The 23,624-nt window shown below is 43.6% G+C and overlaps 1 protein-coding gene across 2 annotated transcripts in view; it reads left to right on the forward strand.

Moving 5' to 3' along the window:
* The window catches only part of PGR (progesterone receptor), a 44,167-nt gene that overhangs the window by 9,910 nt on the left and 10,633 nt on the right, over nt 1-23,624 (forward strand). Inside the window, exons 3-4 of one of the 2 annotated variants that reach the window (XM_069969605.1) lie at nt 3,271-3,387; nt 22,824-23,126. In XM_069969605.1, the coding sequence (XP_069825706.1) occupies nt 3,271-3,387; nt 22,824-23,126 (420 nt within the window). The remainder of the gene's footprint in view (nt 1-3,270; nt 3,388-22,823; nt 23,127-23,624) is intronic. The other variant, XM_069969606.1, reaches the window with a different exon arrangement.

Below are 23,624 nucleotides of genomic sequence, written 5' to 3' on the forward strand. Positions count from 1 at the left end.
CCTTACCTACCAAACCTCCTCCTATGTCACTATCCATACCTACCAAACCTTCTCCTGTGTCACTATCCTTACCTACCAAACCTTCTCCTATGTCACTATCCTTACCTACCAAACCTTCTCCTATGTCACTATCCTTACCTACCAAACCTTCTCCTATGTCACTATCCTTACCTACCAACCCTTCTCCTATATCACTATCCTTACCTACCAAACCTTCTCCTATGTCACCAACCTTACCTACCAACCTTCTCCTGTGTCACTACCTACCAAACCTTCTCCTATATCACTATCCTTACCTACCAAACCTTCTCCTATGTCACTATATTTACCTACCAAACCTTCTCCTATGTCACTATCCTTACCTACCAAACTTTCCCCTATGTCACTATCATTAACTACCAAACCTTCTACTATATCACTATCCTTACCTACCAAACCTTCTCCTATGTCACTAACCTTACCTACCAAACCTTCTCCTATGTCACTATCCTTACCTACCAAACCTTCTCCTATGTCACTATCCTTACCTACCAAACCTTCTCCTGTGTCACTAACCTTACCTACCAAACCTTCTCCTATGACACTATCCTTACCTACCAAACCTTCTCCTACAGTATGTCACTATCCTTACCTACCAACCCTTCTCCTATGTCACTATCCTTCCCTACCAAACCTTCTCCTATGTCACCAACCTTACCTACCAACCTTCTCCTATGTCACTATCCTTACCTACCAAACTTTCCCCTATGTCACTATCCCTACCTACCAAACTTTCCCCTATGTCACTATCATTACCTACCAAACCTTCTCCTGTGTCACTAACCTTACCTACCAAACCTTCTCCTGTGTCACTATCCTTACCTACCAAACCTTCTCCTATATCACTATTCTTACCTACCAAACCTTCTATGTCACTATCCTTACCTACCAAACCTTCTCCTATGTCACTATCCTTACCTACCAAACCTTCTATGTCACTATCCTTACCTACCAAACCTTTTCCTATGTCACTATCCTTACCTACCAAACCTTCTATATCACTATCCTTACCTACCAAACCTTCTATGTCACTATCCTTACCTACCAACCCTTCTCCTATGTCACTATCCTTCCCTACCAAACAAACCTTCTCCTATATCACTATCCTTACCTACCAACCCTTCTAATATCACTAACCTTACCTACCAAACCTTCTCCTGTGTCACTATCCTTACCTAACAAACCTTCTCCTATGTCACTATCCTTACCTACCAAACCTTCTATGTCACTATCCTTACCTACCAAACCTTCTCCTATGTCACTATCCTTACCTACCAAACCTTCTATGTCACTATCCTTACCTACCAAACCTTCTCCTATGTCACTATCCTTACCTACCAAACCTTCTATGTCACTATCCTTACCTACCAAACCTTCTCCTATGTCACTATCCTTACCTACCAAAACTTCTATGTCACTATCCTTACCTACCAACACTTCTCCTATGTCACTATCCTTACCTACCAAACCTTCTATATCACTATCCTTACCTACCAGACCTTCTCCTATGTCACTATCCTTACCTACCAGACCTTCACCTATGTCACTATCCACATCTTTGTTGTTTTAAACCCATTTAAAGTTATGTTTAAAAGCTTCTTAAAGAAGCACAAACGCCAGTTTAATAGGAAGGCTACTTCCAAAAGCCTAAATGGGTCACTTACTGGGTGAAAAGATTGTACCAGGATACACTATGGGAAGAATACAAGATGGCGGCAGGGGCAGTGTGATGGGCAATGTTCTGCTGGATACCTTATGTCTTCATCCCCCCCCCCTTGTGTCCTGGCATCATGATGTTACTGTGACTTATACCGACCACCTACCTAACCATTGTACCTGCCAAGTTATGGTTACATGCCAACCCTGTTATGGTAGCGGCCTCTATTGACAGGATAACATATCCAACCTCGAAACATACAACGCTGTGCAATCTCTTCCATTCACTAAATATAATTATATCAGAAAAGAATTGAGGTATTACAAATCTCTAGCTGTAATCTATAGTATTATAGTGTTATTAACAGTAATAATAACCGTAACTATAACAAAAGCCACAAGTCTTAATGCTGAATATCAATGTGTCTCGGATTCCTTCATGGCTGCGGCTCCACCTCTATCATTAGCCTTCTGCTGCTCGCAGCTCTATTATTCCTGTGCAATTTACATCTCATTCCGCCTCCATCTAGAATCGTATAAGAACAAAGCCGCCATGTATTGTACCTGCCCATAGCTCATTATGAACGGCCGCCAATAATTCCTTCTCCACAAAGCTGCATTATAATACAATTTCCCCGTGTAGATTACCTGTCGGCTGCTTTTTTGCATACTTTCCCATTTTTTGCTATGAGGCCTGTGGTTACTTGTCACACCCCAGCTGTGGGCAGTATCCATGTACTGTGGCATCACTTCTTGTCCCATACTTTTTTTTATATTAATATCTTTTTTTTTCATTTTCCCATACAAAACAATATCATTACTACATCAATGCAATTTTTCATATACAAACATGTATTATAAAAATAACCCCTATACAAAAAAACCCAAGTTACCCCTCCACCCTATCCCCCCCCCCCAGTGTGCCCTAAGAGAGAAGAAGAAGAAAAAAACACGCCTCAACCCCTCACCTCTAATTCCCTGCTCCTACTTTTCATAACATCTTTCCCATTCACAACTTGGAGTCCCGGGAGCCATCCATTGTTTAATTATGATAAATCTAGCATAGAAAAGCATTTTTTGTACCATTTCCTTGTCCCATACTTGCACTGTGACATCATTCTTCACGTGTTCTGATGTCATCGTGTGAATTGTAGATGTTTGTGTGTTATATCTGAGCCATGGTGTCACATGGTGTGTATTATACTGTACCTGTACTATGTATTCTTCCTGTACTGTGACATCACTGTGTATTATACTGTACCTATACTATGTATTCTTCCTGTACTGTGACATCACTGTGTGTATTATCCCTCTACTGTGACATCACTGTGTGTATTATCCCCGTACTGTGACATCACTGTGTATTATCCCTGTACTGTGACATCACTGTGTATTATCCCTGTACTGTGACATCACTGTGTATTATCCCTGTACTGTGACATCACTGTGTGTATTATCCCTGTACTGTGACATCACTGTGTGTATTATCCCTGTACTGTGACATCACTGTGTATTATCCCTGTACTGTGACATCACTGTATATATAATAACTGTGACTTCTCTCCATCACTCCAGGGCAGCACAATTACTTATGCGCCGGACGGAATGACTGTATTGTGGATAAAATCAGAAGGAAGAACTGTCCGTCATGTAGACTGAGGAAATGTTGCCAGGCCGGCATGATACTGGGAGGTAAGAAGCACAGTGTGTGATGACCTTATTGTGCGGACTCTGTGCACTTGTACAAATAATAAGCCTCAGCAGGTGATCACTGACTGGATTACAGGAAACCCCCGGCTCTCACTTATTGCTTATTTGTTAAACTAAAATTTTCTGGTACCTATAGTATTGAGACCCTCAACGGAGCCATAATGGAAATACTCAAAAAAGTTGTTATCAGCTAAGTGATATTGCCCCCCCCCCCCTCTTTCCATGTGAGTTCTCAGCACCATTCTTAAAGGGAACCTATCACCATCTCAATGCTATCTAATCTATCGGCATCATGTTATAGAGCAGGAAGAGCTGAGCAGATTGATATATAAATCTAATTTTTTTATTTTTCTTAGTAATATTCCATGAGTCGCAGCCTTGTTTATCTGCAATGTTATTTAGTGGTTGAGCCATAAGGGAACAGGACGCAGAGAATTATGATGGTGAAACACGTTGTATTGGCTGGAGATCGTCTCCTCGTATAACTTTGTATACAAAAGTAAAGTATACAATTCGAAAAAGAAAATTGATGGAACTTTTTGATTAAAAAAAAAAAAAAAATTCTCCTTAAAGTTCTAAAAATAACCAGAAAATAACAATGTAGATGGCGATTGCTCTGGTTGATCCCCGGTGATATATCTGCATGTCGCTCGCATTTTTCAGCGTCTCGGAGTTTGGCTCGTGCTCTGAAACAGGAATTTTCCCTTTGAGTTTGGGCCAGGCTGCAAACAATCTGCAACGTCTTATATCAGAGCAATAAAATGAGGAGGAAGTCTTCATGGCGGTCTCCAATCTCAGGAAAGGGAAGTGCTGCCGGTTTGTTGATTACGTTATAGCAGTGCCAAGTTACATGGAGCAGTCAGTGAGGGGCAGTGTATTCGTCAGGGGTTCAGACAAGGGGTACAATACCATATGGCACAGCAACGGCTAAGGCTGCATGGTGGAGAAGGATAGCCATATAGTGCTTTACCAGAATTATATGTATGATATATATGTTGTGACATTACACATCCCTAGTGGAAAGTCTTGCTTTCCAATGGCGGCCTTGCTTGCTCAGCTCCTGTCCTTTTTTTTCCCTCCATTAAAGTGGTACTCCTCCTTTAAATAAAGACTTTTATTTAAAAATCTCAAGCCTACCAGTACTTATCAGCTGATGTATGTCCTGCAGGAAGGGGTGTATTCTTTCCAGTCTGACACAGTGCTCTCTGCTGCCACCTCTGTCCATGTCAGGAACTGTCCAGAGCAGATGCAAATCCCCATAGAAAACCTCTCCTGCTCTGGACAGTTCCTGACATGGACAGAGGTGGCAGCAGAGAGCACTGTGTCAGACTGGAGAGAATACACCACTTCCTGCAGGACATACAGCAGCTGATAAGTACTCAAAATCTTTATTTTTTTTTATTTTTTTTACATAGATGTCATTTACAAATCTTTATAACTTTCTGTCACCAGTTAATAAAAAAGAATTCTCTTGAGTATCCCTTTAACCCCTAGGCGACCTAGGACGTACCGGTACGTCCTGGAAGTTTGTCCTCAGATGACCCTGGACGTATCGGTACGTCCTGAGCTATGAAGCACGCTCCGGAGCGGAGCGCGCTTCATACTGTAGCAGGTGGGGGCCATCAGCAGCCGGCACCTCACCGTTAATGACACGCTGCAGCGTGAAATTAACCCCTTAAATAAGTCCCCTGTCACTTACCGATCGTTAAAACGGACCGCCGGAGGTCTCTCACCTGCCTCCGTGCGGTCTGATCGGCGCTCTGGTCACTGAGCCTGCACAGGCAGGCTCAATGAGCAGAGCGCCGATAACACTGATCAATGCTATGCCTATGGCATAGCAATGGTCAGTGTATAAAATCCAAGTAGTGTATGTAAAAGTCCCCCAAAGGGACTTTAAATGTGTAAAAAAAAAAAAGTAAAAAATCACTAACACTCTACCCCAAAGCCCCTCCCCCAATAAAGGTTTAAATCACCCCCCATTTCCCATTATATAAATAAAACATATAAAAATAAATAAACATATAATATACCGTAGTGTGCGTAATTGTCCGATCTATTAAAATATAACAAGCGTCATTGCGAACGGTGAACGGCGTACACGAAAAGAGGGAAAAAAGTGCGCGGATTACCGATTTTATGTTACATTATATATAAAAAAAAATTAATAAAAAGTGATCAAAACGTCCGATCTTCACAAATATGGTATTAATAAAAACTAGAGATCATGGCGGAATAAATGACACCCCATACAGCCCCGTGGTGAAAAAATAAAACCGTTATAAGCGTCACAATAGGCCCATTTTATTAATATTTAATTGCCAAAAAAAAGGATTTCATAAAAAAATACATATATAACATTAGAGAATCTGTGTAACCTGCATATGGTTGTGTTCGGGCTGACCTATAGAATAATAGTATCATGTCGCTGTTACCATATAGTGCATTACGTAGACACAGGAACCCCCCAAACGTTACCATATTGCATTCTTTTTTTACGATTTCACCTATTTATATCTTCATAAATAATATATTTGGGATTCCATCGTACATGTTATGGTAAAATGAAAGACGACATTACACAGTACAACTATTCCTGTAACAAATAAGCCATTACATGGCCCTGTAGATAGAAAACTGGAAGTGCTGGAGTTCTTAGAAGAGGAGGAGGGAAAAACGAAAGCGCAAAGAACAAAATTTGCGTGGTCCACTGGGTCATTTTGGACCTGGTCCTCAAAGGGTTAATTAAAGGGGTCCTGCCAGCATATTTTTGCTTACTTAAGTATAGGCATTATACAATAGGACTTCATACCCTGAATTAAGAGATATAACTCTTATTTCAATCTGTCGCTCCAGCACTAAGATACAGTATAAGCTTCAAAAGTTTAATACAAATTAGAAGGAACTGTCCAGAGCAGCAGCAAATCCCCATAGAAAACCTCTCCTGCTCTGGACAGTTCCTGACATGGACAGAGGTGGCAGCAGAGAGCACTGTGTCAGACTGGAAACAATACATCACTTCCTGCAGGACACACAGCAGCTGATTTTTAAATTAAAGTAGTTTACAAATCTGTATACCTTTCTGACACCGGTTTATCTGAAAATATTTTTTCTTTACACCATTATTTTAGCTTCCACTTCTCTCCCAGATTTGGGGCAGAGACGCATGTTGTCAGTCACGGACTCCTTAAGATCTAACCACAAAGTATAAATATGGCAGGGTGTATTGCAGCCGCTGTTTGTATTATGTGGTGAGGAGACAGGAGCGGCTTATCTCTACAGCCCCTGACATAACAATGTAAAGTGGAAGCAAAACACAGTGTAAGAACATAAAAAGTGGTGCAAGGAAAAACAACATTAACAGAAGAAAGTTTTTCATAAACAAACACCATAATACTATGTCCTTTTTGAACAGAAGAGCATGTGCCGTGAAACTTAAAGTGGTACTCCGACCAAATAATTTTTGTTATGTATTGCTGCTCTTGCATAGAACATAGAGATCCTATTCTCACCTCACCATGCTCCCTGGGGTCCTCCTGCGGCATCATTGGGATCCCGCTGTATTCCCATCCCGGTAAAGACAGCCCACTGGCCACGGCCATGTCCTGCTTCAGTCATGTTTGGAAGATTGGGCTGTCACTGCTGAGAGGGGAATGAGGTAAAGCAGGGGACACAGAGACAGTGCAGGAGGACCCAGGGGGAGCCTGGTAGGGTAAGACAAGCATGTTCTATGCAAGGACAGCAATACAACAAGAATGTTTAAATGGCCGGAGTTCCCCTTTACCATTGCTATTGTATGGTGAATGTAGATATTTACTATAACAGAGGGTCTGGAGAGCTGACAGCTTCTTTCATGGGTATACCATGTCATAGGTTGTAGCCAGTGTTTGATATTGGAGCTCAGCCCTAATCAATAAATATTACAATTTCAGGATCGGCCATCAATACCTGGTCACCGGGAGGCAGCTCTGCCGATCAGCTGTTTACCAGAGCATTGCTACTCCTATACAAAGAACAATGGCAGAAGCAGACAGCGTCATACACTGAGTAATGTCAAAGCCGAGGGCTGCTTGGCTCCTATTGAAGTGAATGGGAGTTGAGCTGCAGTAACCCAGTGTGACCACTACAGAATGAACGGCGCTATCTGCTTCCTTAACCATTTATTCTGCCATGCAAACAGCTGTTTAGCAGATGGCCAGTGTCAGACTCCCCACCAGTGAGATATTATTGGGCTTCAAACTAAAAAATTTTAAAAACTTTAAAAAAAAACACCTTCATTGATAGCTCTACTTTTCACTGGGTTTCATTATAATGCATAAAGAGGTATCTTCACTAAAGTCACTGAAGGGCCCAGCGTTCAATAAGCACCCTGATCCCACCATGGTTTATAGAGGAAGAGCGCCATACTTTTGAGTGTGGCTCTTCCTGGTACTGCACCCAATCCCATTTGCTTAGCTCAGTGCCAGGATGGCCACCCATACACAGAAAGCTACTTTATCTGTATAACAATGAGGACACCACAGCAAGAGCTGCAGCTTTATTGGGTTTATGAGAGAGGGCTGTTCTAATGTTTGACTCACTAATTGAACATTGATCGTCTACCGTATAACTCCCCTAGAACCTGCCATACATAAGCCCTGTCATCAATACACCACTTTAAAGGGGTACTCCAGAGCAAAAAAAAATGTAAAAAATATATTAACTGGTGTCTGATAATTATACAGATTTGTAAACTACTTGTATTTAAATATCTGAAGTCCTCCAGTACTTATGAGCTGCTGTATGCCCTGCAGGAAGTGGTGTATTTTTTTTCCAGTCTGATTCAGTGCTCTCTGCTGCCACCTCTGTCCATGTCAGGAACTGTCCATAGAGAGGTTTTCTATGAGGATTTGCTGCTGCTCTGGACAGTTCCTGACATGGACAGAGGTGGCAGCAGAGAGCACTGTGTCAAACTGGAAAAAATACACAATCTTCCTGCAGTGCATAAAGCAGCTGATACGTACTGAAAGACTTTAGTTTTTTTTCTTTTTGTTTGTTTTAAATAGAGGTCATTTACAAATCTATACAACTTTCTGACACCAGTTCATGAAAAAAAGAAAACTTTCTTGAGTACCCTTTTAATTAAAGGGGACCTGTGAGCAGATTTTTGCTGGCTTATTAAAGTATTGTATTGCCCCCCAAAAGTTATACAAATGATCAGAATACACTTATTACAGGAAATGCTTATAAAGTTCTCTTTCCCTGCACTTACTACTGCATCAAGGCTTCACTTCCTGGATAACATGGTGATATAACTTCCTGGATAACATGGTGATGTCACTTCCTGGATAACATGGTGATGTCACTTCCTGGATAACATGGTGATGTCACTTCCTGGATAACATGGTGATGTAACTTCCTGGATAACATGGTGATGTCACTTCCTGGATAACATGGTGATGTAACTTCCTGGATAACATGGTGATGTCACTTCCTGGATAACATGGTGATGTCACTTCCTGGATATCCTGTTATCAAGGAAGTGACATCACCATGTTATCCAGGAAGTGACATCACCATGTTATCCAGGAAGTGACATCACCATGTTATCCAGGAAGTGAAGCCTTGATGCAGTAGTAAGTGCAGGGGAAAAAAGCACTTTATGTGCATTTCCCGCAATAAGTGTATATTGGGGATTTGTGTAACTTTTGGAGGTTAATATAATACGTTAACAAAAATTTTCGCCGGACTTCTCCTTTAAGTATAATAGGGCTTCTCATTCTGAATCAGGAGATATAACTCTTATGTCAATCCGTCGCTCCATCGCTGAGATATAAGCTTTAAAATTTAGTGCAAATTAGGAGATGAAGCTCACGGGGTGTTCCCCTGAGTTGCAGAAGCCCAGCAACATATGTCCACTAACCTCCTATACCTGCATGTAAACAACCACTCGGATTTGATTGAGAGGCTAGACATTGCTGAGCTAATCATATTGCCATGTATTATGGTACTGCCACATGCAAACAACACTATGGGGGACATATATGAAACGTCCGCCTGAGGCGTACGCCAGGGAGAAGGTGCAGGGAGAAACATACACCCTGGCATACGCCTGCCGTACACCCCGCTTGCCCGATGGGTGGGATGGGGGAGCTTGGGGGGGCGTGACAAGGCGGGTAGGAGGTGTGGCCTCCTCCCGCGCCTCATTAATCAGGATTTACGCCTGCTTGCAGGCGTAAATCATGATCCAAATCTACACCTGCTGGAAGCCTCTTAGTGAATTCTGCCGGGGAAGAGGGGGCAGGGCCTAATATAAGACCAGCGTACTTGTACACCGGTCTTTATAAATCCCCCCTATGGTATCATATAGGGGGAGATTTATCAAACATGGTGTAAAGTGAAACAGGCCCCGTTGCCCCCGGCAACCAATCAGATTCCACCTTTCATTCCTCACAGACTCTTTGGAAAATGAAAGGTGGAATCTGATTGGTTGCTAGGGGCAACTGAGCCAGTTTCACTTTACACCATGTTTGATAAATCTCCCCCATAGTCCCTATACTATCTATGGTATCACCCAGTCCTTTTGTGGTATGTCACCATACTGTCATTATAAACCGTCAGGCCCTCCAGCTGCTGAAAAACTACAATTCCTATCATGCCTGGACAGCCAAAGCTTTAGCTTTGGCTGTCCAGGCATGATGGGAATTGTAGTTTTGCAATGGTGCTGTGGTGTCCCACCCCTGCTGTACACTGTCGCTGTTCCTTACAGACAGTTTCGGCTGATTTGTTGCATCTTTTTATCTTTTTTTTTTAATACTCCCTATTGGCAGCATGTAATAAATGCCTGATGTCAGCTGGTGTTAGGAGGGGGAAGCGCTCTGACAGATCTCTTCTCCCTGTTGTGTGTTTTATTGCCTAACATGAGATATGGTAATTCAGTAACAGCTTATCTGCGAAGGTCAGGGTGCCCCCACAGCTTACACAACATCGGAACAGGCTGAACCTTGTGTTATTCAGCAGATCTGCATCATAACAGAGTCTTCTACCTACACAGAGAAAGGAAGGAGGGACACAGAGATTTATAGGGGTCATGGAGACCGGCGCACCCCTAAAAGTCTTCCCCTCTCACCTATAGTGATGGCACGAACCCCCACACCCCCCATCTCCAATATATCTGAGGTAGCAGCCCTGGTATTATTTTTACCATGAGTTGCTATTTAATCCAATGAGAAAACTGTTGACAACAGATTTAATTTAACCTGACAACCGTAGTTGTTTTGGCAGTAGTTGTCGGCCCTTTTTGGCACATACTCTTAAAGGGGTACTCCAGCAAAACTATTTTTCTTTCAAATCAACTGGTTTCAGGAAATTATATATGTTTGTAATTTACTTCTATTTAAAAATCTCCAGTCTTTCCATACTTATCAGCTGCTGTATGTTCTGCAGGAAGTGGTGTATTCTTCCCAGTCTGACACAGTGCTCTCTGCTGCCACCTCTGTCCATGTCAGGAACTGTCCAGAGCAGGAGAGGTTTTCTATGGGGATTTGCTGCTGCTCTAGACAGTTCCTGACATGGACAGAGATGGCAGCAAAGAGCACTGTGTTAGACTGGAGAAAATACACCACTTCCTGCAGGACATACAGCAGCTGATAAGTACTGGAAGGCATGATTTTTTTTTTTTACATAGAAGTAAATTACAAATCTATATAACTTTCTGAAACCAGTTGATTTAAAGGAAAAATATTTTTGCAGGAGTGCCCCTTTAAGGGCTTATATTGCCTAGGTTTTTTTTTCTTATTGGGGAGCCAGATACTGAAACATTGTTTTTTAATCTGTTTCTTTTGAATATTTTTTGTACATTATTATGTTATTAACAGCATTTAGTGAGCAAACCCCAAGAACCCGAGCAGTTTTAGTCAGCAAACCCCATGGACATAAGCAATGATAGACACTGACATAAATGAGAAACATTACTGGGTATTCTCTGTGATCTTTATGAAGTTCTTTTCACAGGGAGGGGGAGGTTGGGTGATGAGTTTCTTCTAATGTCTTCTGTATCTACTGGTGTTGCTGTTAACTGTTCAGATCACTTTCCATCAGCCTCCTCCTTATCATCACAGACAATACAGGAAGTCTCTGCTTAGCTTTAGACTTAGTGGTAAAAATAAAACCTGCAAAATTTCAGGATTATTAAATAATTAAAAAATTAGGGGGAAAAATTACTAGAATTAAAAAAATATATATGTTTAACATAAACACTTGATTTAATAGGCCCTTTAATAGGCCACCTAGAAGCTGTTGTACTAAGGTGGTGCCCCCTAGAGTACGTTTTTTTTTTCTTTCAGATCAACTGTTTTCAGAAAGTTATATAGATTTATAAATTACTTCTATTTAAAAATCTCAAGTCTTTCAGTACTTCTCAGCTGCTGTATGCCCTGCAGGAAGTGGTGTATTCTTTCCAGTCTGACACAGTGCTCTCTGCTGCCACCTGTGTCCATGTCAGGAACTGTCCAGAGCAGCAGCAAATGCCCATAGAAAACCTCTCCTGCTTCCTACAGTTCCTGACATGGACAGAGGTGGCAGCAGAGAGCACTGTGTTAGACTGGAAAAAATACACAACTTCCTTTCAGGACATATAGCAGCTGATAAGTACTGAAAGACTTCAGATTTTTAAAAAGAAGTCAATTAAAAATGTATTTAACTTTCTGACGCCAGTTCATTTGTCAAAAAAAAAAAAAAAATAATAATAATAATAAGCGGATTTCCCCTTTAACCCCTTAAGCACCGCGGGCGTATATTTATGCCCTGTGGTCGTTAAGGGAGTCTCGGGTGCCGCAATGTAGCCTGGGACAGCGGCTATTAGCGGGCATGGTCCGATCGCCGTGCCCGCTAATCAGGTAATCAGATGCAGCTGTCAAAGTTGACAGCTGCATCCAATTACCTTATGCAGCCCGATCCCTGGTGTCTAGTGGGGTAGATCGCTGCCTATCTCATTGATCTATGCTGTATATCTATACAGCATAGATCTCAATGAGAGATTAGTGTGCATATACTAGAAGTGACCCAGGGGGAATAACCCTAACCCCAGGGGGAATAACCCTCACCCCAGGGGGGAATAACCCTAACCCCAGGGGGGAATAACCCTAACCCCAGGGGGAATAACCCTTACCCCAGGGGGGAATAACTCTAACCCCAGGGGGGGAATAACCCTAACCCCAGGGGTAATAACCCTTACCTCAGGGGGAATAACCCTAACCCCAGGGGGGAATAACCCTAACCCCAGGGGGGAATAACCCTAACCCCAGGGGGAATAAGCCTAACCCCAGGGGGGAATAACCCTAACCCCAGGGGGAATAAGCCTAACCCCAGGGGGGAATAACCCTAACCCCAGGGGGAATAACCCTCACCCCAGGGGGGAATAACCCTAACCCCAGGGGGGAATAACCCTAACCCCAGGGGGAATAACCCTAACCCCAGGGGGGGAATAACCCTAACCCCAGGGGGGAATAACCCTAACCCCAGGGGGAATAACCCTAACCCCAGGGGGGAATAACCCTAACCCCAGGGGGGGGGAATAACCCTAACCCCAGGGGGGGGGAATAACCCTAACCCCAGGGGGAATAACCCTAACCCCAGGGGGAATAACCCTAACCCCAGGGGGAATAACCCTAACCCCAGGGGGGGAATAACCCTAACCCCAGGGAGGCTTCTAGTATAAGTGTAAAAGAAAAAATAAAGTGTTGTTGTCAATAAAAAATCCCCCTCCCCTAATAAAAGTCAGAATCACCCCCCTTTTTCCAGGTTATAATTAAAAGTAAATAAAAGTAAATAAATAAATAAACATGTTTGCTATCGCCGCGTGCGTAATCACCCGAACTATTAATTAATCACATTCCTGATCTCGCACGGTAAACGACGTCAGCGCAAAAAAATCCCAAAGTGCAAAATTGCGCATTTTTGGTTGCATCAAATCCAGAAAAAATTTAATAAAAAGCGATCAAAAAGTCGTATATCATGGTACCGATAGAAAGAACACATCATGGCGCAAAAACTGACACCTCACACAGCCCCATAGACCAAAGGATAAAAGCGCTATAAGCCTGGGAATGGAGCGGTTTTAAGGAACATATATTTGTTAACAATGGTTTGAATTTTTTACAGGCCATCAGATACAATATAAGTTATACATGTTATATATCGTTGTAATCGTAACGACTTGAGGAACATGCATAACAAGTCAGTTTTACACCAGGGCGAATGGCGTAAAAACAAATACCCCCCAAATAAACAAAATGCAGGGTTTTTTTTCAATTTTACCACACATTTATTTTTTTTCTGGTTTCGCAGTGTACTTTATAAAAAAATTCAGCCTGTTATTGCAAAGTACAATTAGTGGCGCAAAAAATAAGGGCTCATGTGGGTCTCTAGTTGACAAATTGCAAGTGCTATGGCCTTTTAAGCACATGGAGGAAAAATCGAAAACGCAAAAAATGAAATTGGCTCTGTCCTTAAAGGGGTTGTCCGGCGATAAAAAATTATTCACAGAATAACACACATTACAAAGTTATACAACTTTGTAATGTATGTTATGTCTGTGAATGGCCCCCTTCCCCGTGTTTCCCCCCACCCACGCTAGACCCGGAAGTGTGGTGCATTATACTCACCGCATCTCATGTCGTCCACAGTCTCCGATCCTCAGCAGTGACGTCTTCTTCGGGAGGCCGGCGGATCTTCCCGAGTGCCGGCCACCCTCTGCAGCGTCATCCGAAGCTCAGCCGCGATTGGCTGAGCACAGTTATGCTCAGCCAATCGCGGCTGAGCTTCGGATGACGCTGCAGAGGGCGGCTGGCACTCGGGAAGATCCGCCGGCCTCCCGAAGAAGACGTCACTGCTGAGGATCGGAGACCGTGGTCGGCACGTGACAGGTAATGTATAGCGCACCACACTTCCGGGTACACGGGTGGGGGTGGTGGGACACGGGGAAGGGGGCCATTCACAGACATAACATACATTACAAAGTTGTATAACTTTGTAATGTGTGTTATTCTGTGAATAATTTTTTATCGCCGGACAACCTCTTTAAGGGGTTAATATCATAACCTCATATATAAAATACTACGGCCAGCATATCCTCTCCTGTGTAGTCAGTCCGCTGGTTTATTAATGAGGTTTTAGTCGGATTGTGTTCCACTTGCGGTGTTTATGATCTCACTGGTAGCAGAGATACGGGGCAGCCTGACCTCAGTAGACGGCTGTAAAATGTTCCTAGATCACTCAGCTTTATGAGGCAGATCCATGTCATCTGATACTGTATATGGGATATGTAAATGTATAATAAATGTAATTAGGACCCATGAATCACCATTACTGGGCCCAGTGGCTAAATCAGTGATGTGTGTCATACATGGATTATGTTTAGTTACTATGGGGATTTAAAGGGGCAGTAACCTAGAATGGAGTGATAATAACATGACCTGGTAGTTGTCGGCAGGCAGGATTTTCTGCAGACCTTGAAACAAATCAAATTGTAGAAATCCTGGATAGGACATAGGGGTTAGTTTCCTGCTGATCTGAGTAATGCTACATTTACACGAAACGATTATCGGGCGAATTTTCACGATAACGATCGAATTCGAACGATAATCGTACGTGTAAACGCGGCGAACGATCGAAAAATCGTTCATTTTGATCTTTTAACATGTTCATAAATCGTCGTTCGCAAAAAATTTGCCGATCGTTCCGTGTAAACAGTCGCGATAGTCCGGTCGCCCGCCGCCCGTCCCCCCGCTCGCAGCCCGTCCCCCCGCTCTTCCGCAGCCCCCTGCGCCGGCTCGATCGCCACCCCCGCAGCTCTAATCGACACCCCCGATCGCCTCCCCCGCCGCCGCTCCGATCGCCACCCCCGCCGCCCCGATCGCCACCCCCGCCGCCGCCTCTCCGATCGCCACCCCCACCCGCTCCGATCGCCCCCACCGCCGCGGCCAAGAACATACGTTACCTGCTCCGTGCAGCAGGTCTTCGGACATCCCCGGCTCCCCTCTTCAGAGCACTGATTGGCTGAAGAGGTGAGCCGGGAATTTCAAACGGCTCCTCTTCAGCCAATCAGTGCTCCTCTTCAGCACTGATTGGCTCAAGGGGAGCCGTTTGAAATTCCCGGCTCCCCTCTTCAGCCAATCAATGCACGGCAGCACTGATTGGCTGAAGGGGAGCCGTTTGAAATTCCCGGCTCATCTCTTCAGCCAATCAATGCGCTGAAGATGGGAGTCGGGGATGTCCGAAGACCTGCTGCGCGGAGCAGGTAACGTATGCCGCGGCGGTGGGGGCAATCGGAGCGGCGGTGATCAGAGCGGGGGGCCGATCGGAGCGGCGGCGGGGGGGGCAATCGGAGCGGCGGCGGGGGGGGGGCGATCGGAGCAGCGGGGGTGGCGATCGGAGCGGCGGCGGGGGGGCGATCGGAGCGGTGGGGGGGGGGGCGATCGGAGCGGCGGGGGTGGCGATCGGGGCGGCGCAGGGGGCTGCGGTTGAGCGGGGGGGGGGGCGGGCTGCGGGCGTACGATTGCAAAACGATTTTTCCGTACGATATATCGTACTGTCTAAACGCTGATCGTTATAAAAAAAAAATCGTTACTTCGAAATCGTTAATCGTACGATCGGGCCAATAATCGCCTCGTGTAAACTTAGCATAAGGGTGAGGGGTGGAGCTTAACTATTAGCGTGTGGCTTAGCCCTGTAGGCTGTCCTTCTGCAGGCAGGGCAGCAGGGGGAGGCTCCTGCTGCAGCCAGTTGTCTTACAGTCAGGATTTTGAGAAGAAGGAATTAAAATGGCTGATGTCATTGGACACATGAACAACACTTATTTTTGTTCTTTTTTGGGTAGCCTCACTCGTAACGGAATGGCAGCAGATTTCATGTGCGGGTTCGCAACGAAATCCTCTGCGATTCCCCTCCTGTCAATAGGATTATATATTCGCAGCGGAATTGTCATCCTGCTGCGAGTATGTAAGCAGCCCCCTTACCCATAGATTAACGTCCACGCTCCGGCTTGTTCTGTGGCTCCAGGCATCCAGAAACCACCTTGTATTACTCCTACAACACCTCCTGGTATTACTCCTACAACACCTCCTAGTATTACTCCTACAACACCTCCTGTTATTACTCCTACAACACCTCCTGGTATTACTCCTACAACACCTCCTGGTATTACTCCTACAACACCTCCTGGTATTACTCCTACAACACCTCCTGGTATTACTCCTACAACACCTCCTGGTATTACTCCTACAACACCTCCTGGTATTACTCCTACAACACCTCCTAGTATTACTCCTACAACACCTCCTAGTATTACTCCTACAACACGTCCTAGTATTATTCCTACAACACCTCCTAGTATTACTCCTACAACACGTCCTAGTATTATTCCTACAACACCTCCTGGTATTACTCCTACAACACCTCCTAGTATTACTCCTACAACACGTCCTAGTATTACTCCTGCAACACGTCCTAGTATTACTCCTACAACACCTCCTAGTATTACTCCTACAACACGTCCTAGTATTACTCCTACAACACCTCCTGGTATTACTCCTACAACACCTCCTGGTATTACTCCTACAACACCTCCTGGTATTATTCCTACAACACCTCCTGGTATTACTCCTACAACACCTCCTAGTATTACTCCTACAACACCTCCTGGTATTACTCCTACAACACCTCCTGGTATTACTCCTACAACACCTCCTAGTATTACTCCTACAACACCTCCTGGTATTACTCCTACAACACCTCCTGGTATTACTCCTACAACACCTCCTGGTATTACTCCTACAACACCTCCTAGTATTACTCCTACAACACCTCCTGGTATTACTCCTACAACACCTCCTGGCATTACTCCTACAACACCTCCTGGTATTACTCCTACAACACCTCCTGGTATTACTCCTACAACACCTCCTGGTATAACTCCTACAACACCTCCTGGTATTACTCCTACAACACCTCCTAGTATTACTCCTACAACACCTCCTAGTATTATTCCTACAACACCTCCTGGTATTACTCCTACAACACCTCCTAGTATTATTCCTACAACACCTCCTGGTATTACTCCTACAACACCTCCTGGTATTACTCCTACAACACCTCCTAGTATTATTCCTACAACACCTCCTGGTATTACTCCTACAACACCTCCTAGTATTATTCCTACAACACCTCCTAGTATTACTCCTGCAACACGTCCTAGTATTATTCCTACAACACCTCCTGGTATTACTCCTACAACACCTCCTGGCATTACTCCTACAACACGTCCTAGTATTACTCCTACAACACCTCCTGATATTACTCCTACAACACGTCCTAGTATTACTCCTACAACACCTCCTAGTATTACTCCTACAACACCTCCTGGTATTACTCCTACAACACCTCCTGGTATTATTCCTACAACACCTCCTAGCATTACTCCTACAACACCTCCTTGTATTACTCCTACAACACCTCCTGGTATTACTCCTACAACACCTCCTGGTATTACTCCTACAACACCTCCTGGTATTACTCCTACAACACCTCCTGGTATAACTCCTACAACACCTCCTGGTATTACTCCTACAACACCTCCTAGTATTACTCCTACAACACCTCCTAGTATTACTCCTACAACACCTCCTGGTATTACTCCTACAACACCTCCTGGTTATACTTCTAAACACCTCCTGGTATTACTCCTACAACACCTCCTAGTATTATTCCTACAACACCTCCTGGTATTACTCCTACAACACCTCCTAGTATTATTCCTACAACACCTCCTGGTATTACTCCTACAACACCTCCTGGTATTACTCCTACAACACCTCCTGGCATTACTCCTACAACACCTCCTGGTATTACTCCTACAACACCTCCTGGTATTACTCCTACAACACCTCCTAGTATTACTCCTACAACACCTCCTGGTATTACTCCTACAACACCTCCTGGTATTACTCCTACAACACCTCCTAGTATTATTCCTACAACACCTCCTGGTATTACTCCTACAACACGTCCTAGTATTATTCCTACAACACCTCCTGGTATTACTCCTACAACACCTCCTGGCATTACTCCTACAACACGTCCTAGTATTACTCCTACAACACCTCCTGGTATTACTCCTACAACACCTCCTGGTATTACTCCTACAACACCTCCTGGTATTACTCCTACAACACCTCCTAGTATTACTCCTACAACACCTCCTAGTATTATTCCTACAACACCTCCTAGTATTACTCCTGCAACACGTCCTAGTATTATTCCTACAACACCTCCTGGTATTACTCCTACAACACCTCCTGGCATTACTCCTACAACACGTCCTAGTATTACTCCTACAACACCTCCTGGTATTACTCCTACAACACCTCCTGGTATTACTCCTACAACACCTCCTAGTATTACTGCTGCAACACCTCCTAGTATTATTCCTACAACACCTCCTAGTATTACTCCTACAACACCTCCTAGTATTATTCCTACAACACCTCCTGGTATTACTCCTGCAACACGTCCTAGTATTATTCCTACAACACCTCCTGGTATTACTCCTACAACACCTCCTGGTATTACTCCTACAACACGTCCTAGTATTACTCCTACAACACGTCCTAGTATTACTCCTACAACACCTCCTGGTATTACTCCTACAACACCTCCTGGTATTACTCCTACAACACCTCCTAGTATTACTCCTACAACACCTCCTAGTATTATTCCTACAACACCTCCTAGTATTACTCCTGCAACACGTCCTAGTATTATTCCTACAACACCTCCTGGTATTACTCCTACAACACCTCCTGGCATTACTCCTACAACACGTCCTAGTATTACTCCTACAACACCTCCTGGTATTACTCCTACAACACCTCCTGGTATTACTCCTACAACACCTCCTGGTATTATTCCTACAACACCTCCTAGCATTACTCCTACAACACCTCCTTGTATTACTCCTACAACACCTCCTGGTATTACTCCTACAACACGTCCTAGTATTACTCCTACAACACCTCCTAGTATTATTCCTACAACACCTCCTAGTATTACTCCTGCAACACGTCCTAGTATTACTCCTACAACACCTCCTGGTATTACTCCTACAACACCTCCTGGCATTACTCCTACAACACCTCCTGGTATTACTCCTACAACACCTCCTGGTATTACTCCTACAACACCTCCTGGTATTATTCCTACAACACCTCCTGGTATTACTCCTACAACACCTCCTAGTATTATTCCTACAACACCTCCTGGTATTACTCCTACAACACCTCCTAGTATTATTCCTACAACACCTCCTAGTATTACTCCTGCAACACGTCCTAGTATTATTCCTACAACACCTCCTGGTATTACTCCTACAACACCTCCTGGTATTACTCCTACAACACCTCCTGGCATTACTCCTACAACACGTCCTAGTATTACTCCTACAACACCTCCTGGTATTACTCCTACAACACCTCCTGGTATTACTCCTACAAGACCTCCTGGTATTACTCCTACAACACCTCCTGGTATTATTCCTACAACACCTCCTAGCATTACTCCTACAACACCTCCTTGTATTACTCCTACAACACCTCCTGGTATTACTCCTACAACACGTCCTAGTATTACTCCTACAACACCTCCTGGTATTACTCCTACAACACCTCCTGGTATTACTCCTACAACACCTCCTGGTATTACTCCTACAACACCTCCTAGTATTACTCCTACAACACCTCCTAGTATTACTCCTACAACACCTCCTGGTATTACTCCTACAACACCTCCTGGTATTACTCCTACAACACCTCCTAGTATTATTCCTACAACACCTCCTGGTATTATTCCTACAAAACCTCCTGGTATTACTCCTACAACACCTCCTTGTATTACTCCTACAACACCTCCTGGTATTACTCCTACAACACGTCCTAGTATTACTCCTACAACACCTCCTGGTATTACTCCTACAACACCTCCTAGTATTACTCCTACAACACCTCCTTGTATTACTCCTACAACACCTCCTGGTATTACTCCTACAACACGTCCTAGTATTACTCCTACAACACCTCCTGGTATTACTCCTACAACACCTCCTGGTATTACTCCTACAACACCTCCTAGTATTATTCCTACAACACCTCCTGGTATTACTCCTACAACACCTCCTGGTATTACTCCTACAACACCTCCTGGTATTACTCCTACAACACCTTCTTTATTTTTTATGTGTATTAAACTGTGCAGCTGCCATCTTTACACACATGTTACAAACTTCGCAAAACTTCTGTTCGGTACCAAACCAAATTTTTGCAGATACAGCATAGAATTATAGTATAGAGCAAAATTGAATCTTTGCCCCGAGTGCAGGACACCCTAGCTACACCTCTGGGTATACACAGTATAGTATTACAGTATATAGGTATACTACACATGATAGAATTAAAGTATAGAGGGATATACAGGATAGAATTATAGTATAGAGGGATATACAGGATAGAATTATAGTATAGAGGTATACACAGGATAGTATTACAGTATAGAGGGATATACAGGATAGAATTATAGTATAGAGGTATACACAGGATAGAATTATAGTATAGAGGGATATACAGGATAGAATTATAGTATAGAGGTATGTACAGGATAGAATTATAGTATAGAGGGATATACAGGATAGAATTATAGTATAGAGGTATGTACAGGATAGAATTATAGTATAGAGGGATATACAGGATAGAATTATAGTATAGAGGTATGTACAGGATAGAATTATAGTATAGAGGGATATACAGGATAGAATTATAGTATAGAGGGATATACAGGATAGAATTATAGTATAGAGGTATACACAGTATAGTATTACAGTATAGAGGGATATACAGGATAGAATTATAGTATAGAGGTATACACAGGATAGAATTATAGTATAGAGGTATACACAGGATAGAATTATAGTATATAGAGGTATATATCATAAACATCTGTCTGAGTTCTTTCTATTTTCTGCCAGTCAGAAGTCACTGAGGTAATCTCAGGTAACAAAGCATCGGACTGAAGGAGTTATTCACAATTATCCCGCAGCTAAGCATCCGTCGTGTAGAGCAAATACATTAGCGGCAATTACCCAGGGGACTAATACAAAACAAAAACCACAAGTAATTATTGGATTATGTCATTGTCAGTAGATTATAATTTATCATACTGAACTAGAAAACTAACAATGTGTTATCATCCTGCATCATGTGGCCGAATACCAAACCCCATAGCCATCAAAATACTCTATATGCACCATGTACCCCATGAAATTGGGAGTCCTGAACTCATTCAGATATCATGCAACTCAATTAAAAAGGTAATGTAGAGAAAAAAATCTTAGATCTTCTATTTACAAATTCCCAGTCTTCCAGTACTTATCAGCTGCTGTATGTCCTGCATGAAGTGGTGTATTCTTTCTAATCTGATACAGTGCTCTCTGCTGCCACCTCTGTCCATGTCAGGAACTGTCCAGAGCAGCAGAAAATCCCAATAGTAAACCTCTCCTGCTCTGGACAGTTCCTGACATGGACAGAGGTGGCAGCAGAGAGCACTGTGTCAGACTGGAGAGAATACACCACTTCATGCAGGACAAACAGCAGCCGATAAGTCCTGGAAATTTTTTTAAAGAGAAGTAAACTACAAGTCCCTGCTGATTATCCATTCCCTAGTAAAAGGGCCTTGTGCTTTAGTGTCATGTCCCTGGTGGTCTAGAGGGTTAACATACAATCACTACTGATCATCCAGTCTTTTAAGGTCTGCTGGTCCTTATGGTTTAATTTCCTATTCCTGGAGGATCTACAATCCCTGACAATCTGCTGCATGTATCAGGCACATCAGGTAGATCTTCATAATTTAGTTTGCTATCCCTGGTGGCCTAGTGATAACATACACTGCTGATCATACAGTCCTTTTAAGATGCACTAGTAGTTAGACCTGTATTTCCTAGTGGTTTAACCTGTAGACCTTTCTCATCTTTCATCATTCTTCCTGCTCAATAGGTAGCTATGAAGAACCACTAAATGGGCCTTTTAGTACCCCTGGTGGTCTAGTGGTTTAACCTATAGTTGTTGCTGATCTTCCAAAACTCTTCAGGCCCAGCAGACAGATTGAATAGAATACTTTTGTGTCCCTGGTGGCCTAGTGATTGTCATCCATGCTGATCATCCACTTTTTTTTCCAAGATCACTAGGTGGACCTTGTCTTTCTTGTCCTATTCACAGTCCTTGCTGATCCTCTACAACTTTTTAGGCCAAGCATGGGCTCAGTCTTTGACCTAGTGGTCACCAGTAGAGGAGATGACCTCAAGTCTTCTATCACTTTAAAGTGTTTTCCTTCCCTTTCCTAAGGTCGGAAGTTCAAAAAGTTTAACAGAATGAAGTCGGGAAGAGAGATGGAAACCGTGGTCATCCAGCAGCCCAGAGCTCTGGAAAGCCAACAGGCTCTGGGCCGAAGACTATCCACAGGTCCAAGTCAAGAAATCCAGTATATCCCAGAACTGTTGCAGATATTACAGAGTATAGAGCCGGAGGTGGTATATGCCGGGTACGATAACACTCAGCCCGAGACGCCTAGTGCTTTGTTGTGTAGCCTCAACCAGCTGTGCGAACGGCAACTCCTCTGTGTGGTGAAGTGGTCAAAGTCTCTACCAGGTAAAGCAATAGCCCAGTTATGGCAGTGGGGATCATTAAGACGTTTCGTTTGTTCAAGGTTCTTTACATTGTAATTTATACTTAACAAGTGGTGTTTATGGAATGTAATGGGAGAACTTGGGTCAGAGGTTCATGGTTAGCTTCTAGAGAGCAGGGCAGGATATGTCCTCTAGAGAGCAGGACAAGATGGGTCCTCTAGAGAGCAGGACAGGATGAGTTCTCTAGAAAGCAGGACAGGATAGGTCATCTAGAGAGCAGGACAGGATAGGTTCTCTAGAGAGCAGGACAATATGGGTTCTCTAGAGAGCAGGACAGGATGAGTTCTCTAGAGAGCAAGACAGCATAGGTTCTCTAGAGAGCAGGACAGGATAGGTTCTCTAGAGAGCAAGACAGGATAGGTCTTCTAGAGAGCAGGACAGGGTAGGTCCTCTAGAGAGAAGGACAGGATAGGTCCTCTAGAGAGAATGGCAGAATAGGTTCTCTAGAGAGCAGGGCAGG

Source organism: Dendropsophus ebraccatus, chromosome 5, assembly GCF_027789765.1.
Source record: "Dendropsophus ebraccatus isolate aDenEbr1 chromosome 5, aDenEbr1.pat, whole genome shotgun sequence".
Taxonomy (NCBI): Eukaryota; Metazoa; Chordata; class Amphibia; order Anura; family Hylidae; genus Dendropsophus; species Dendropsophus ebraccatus.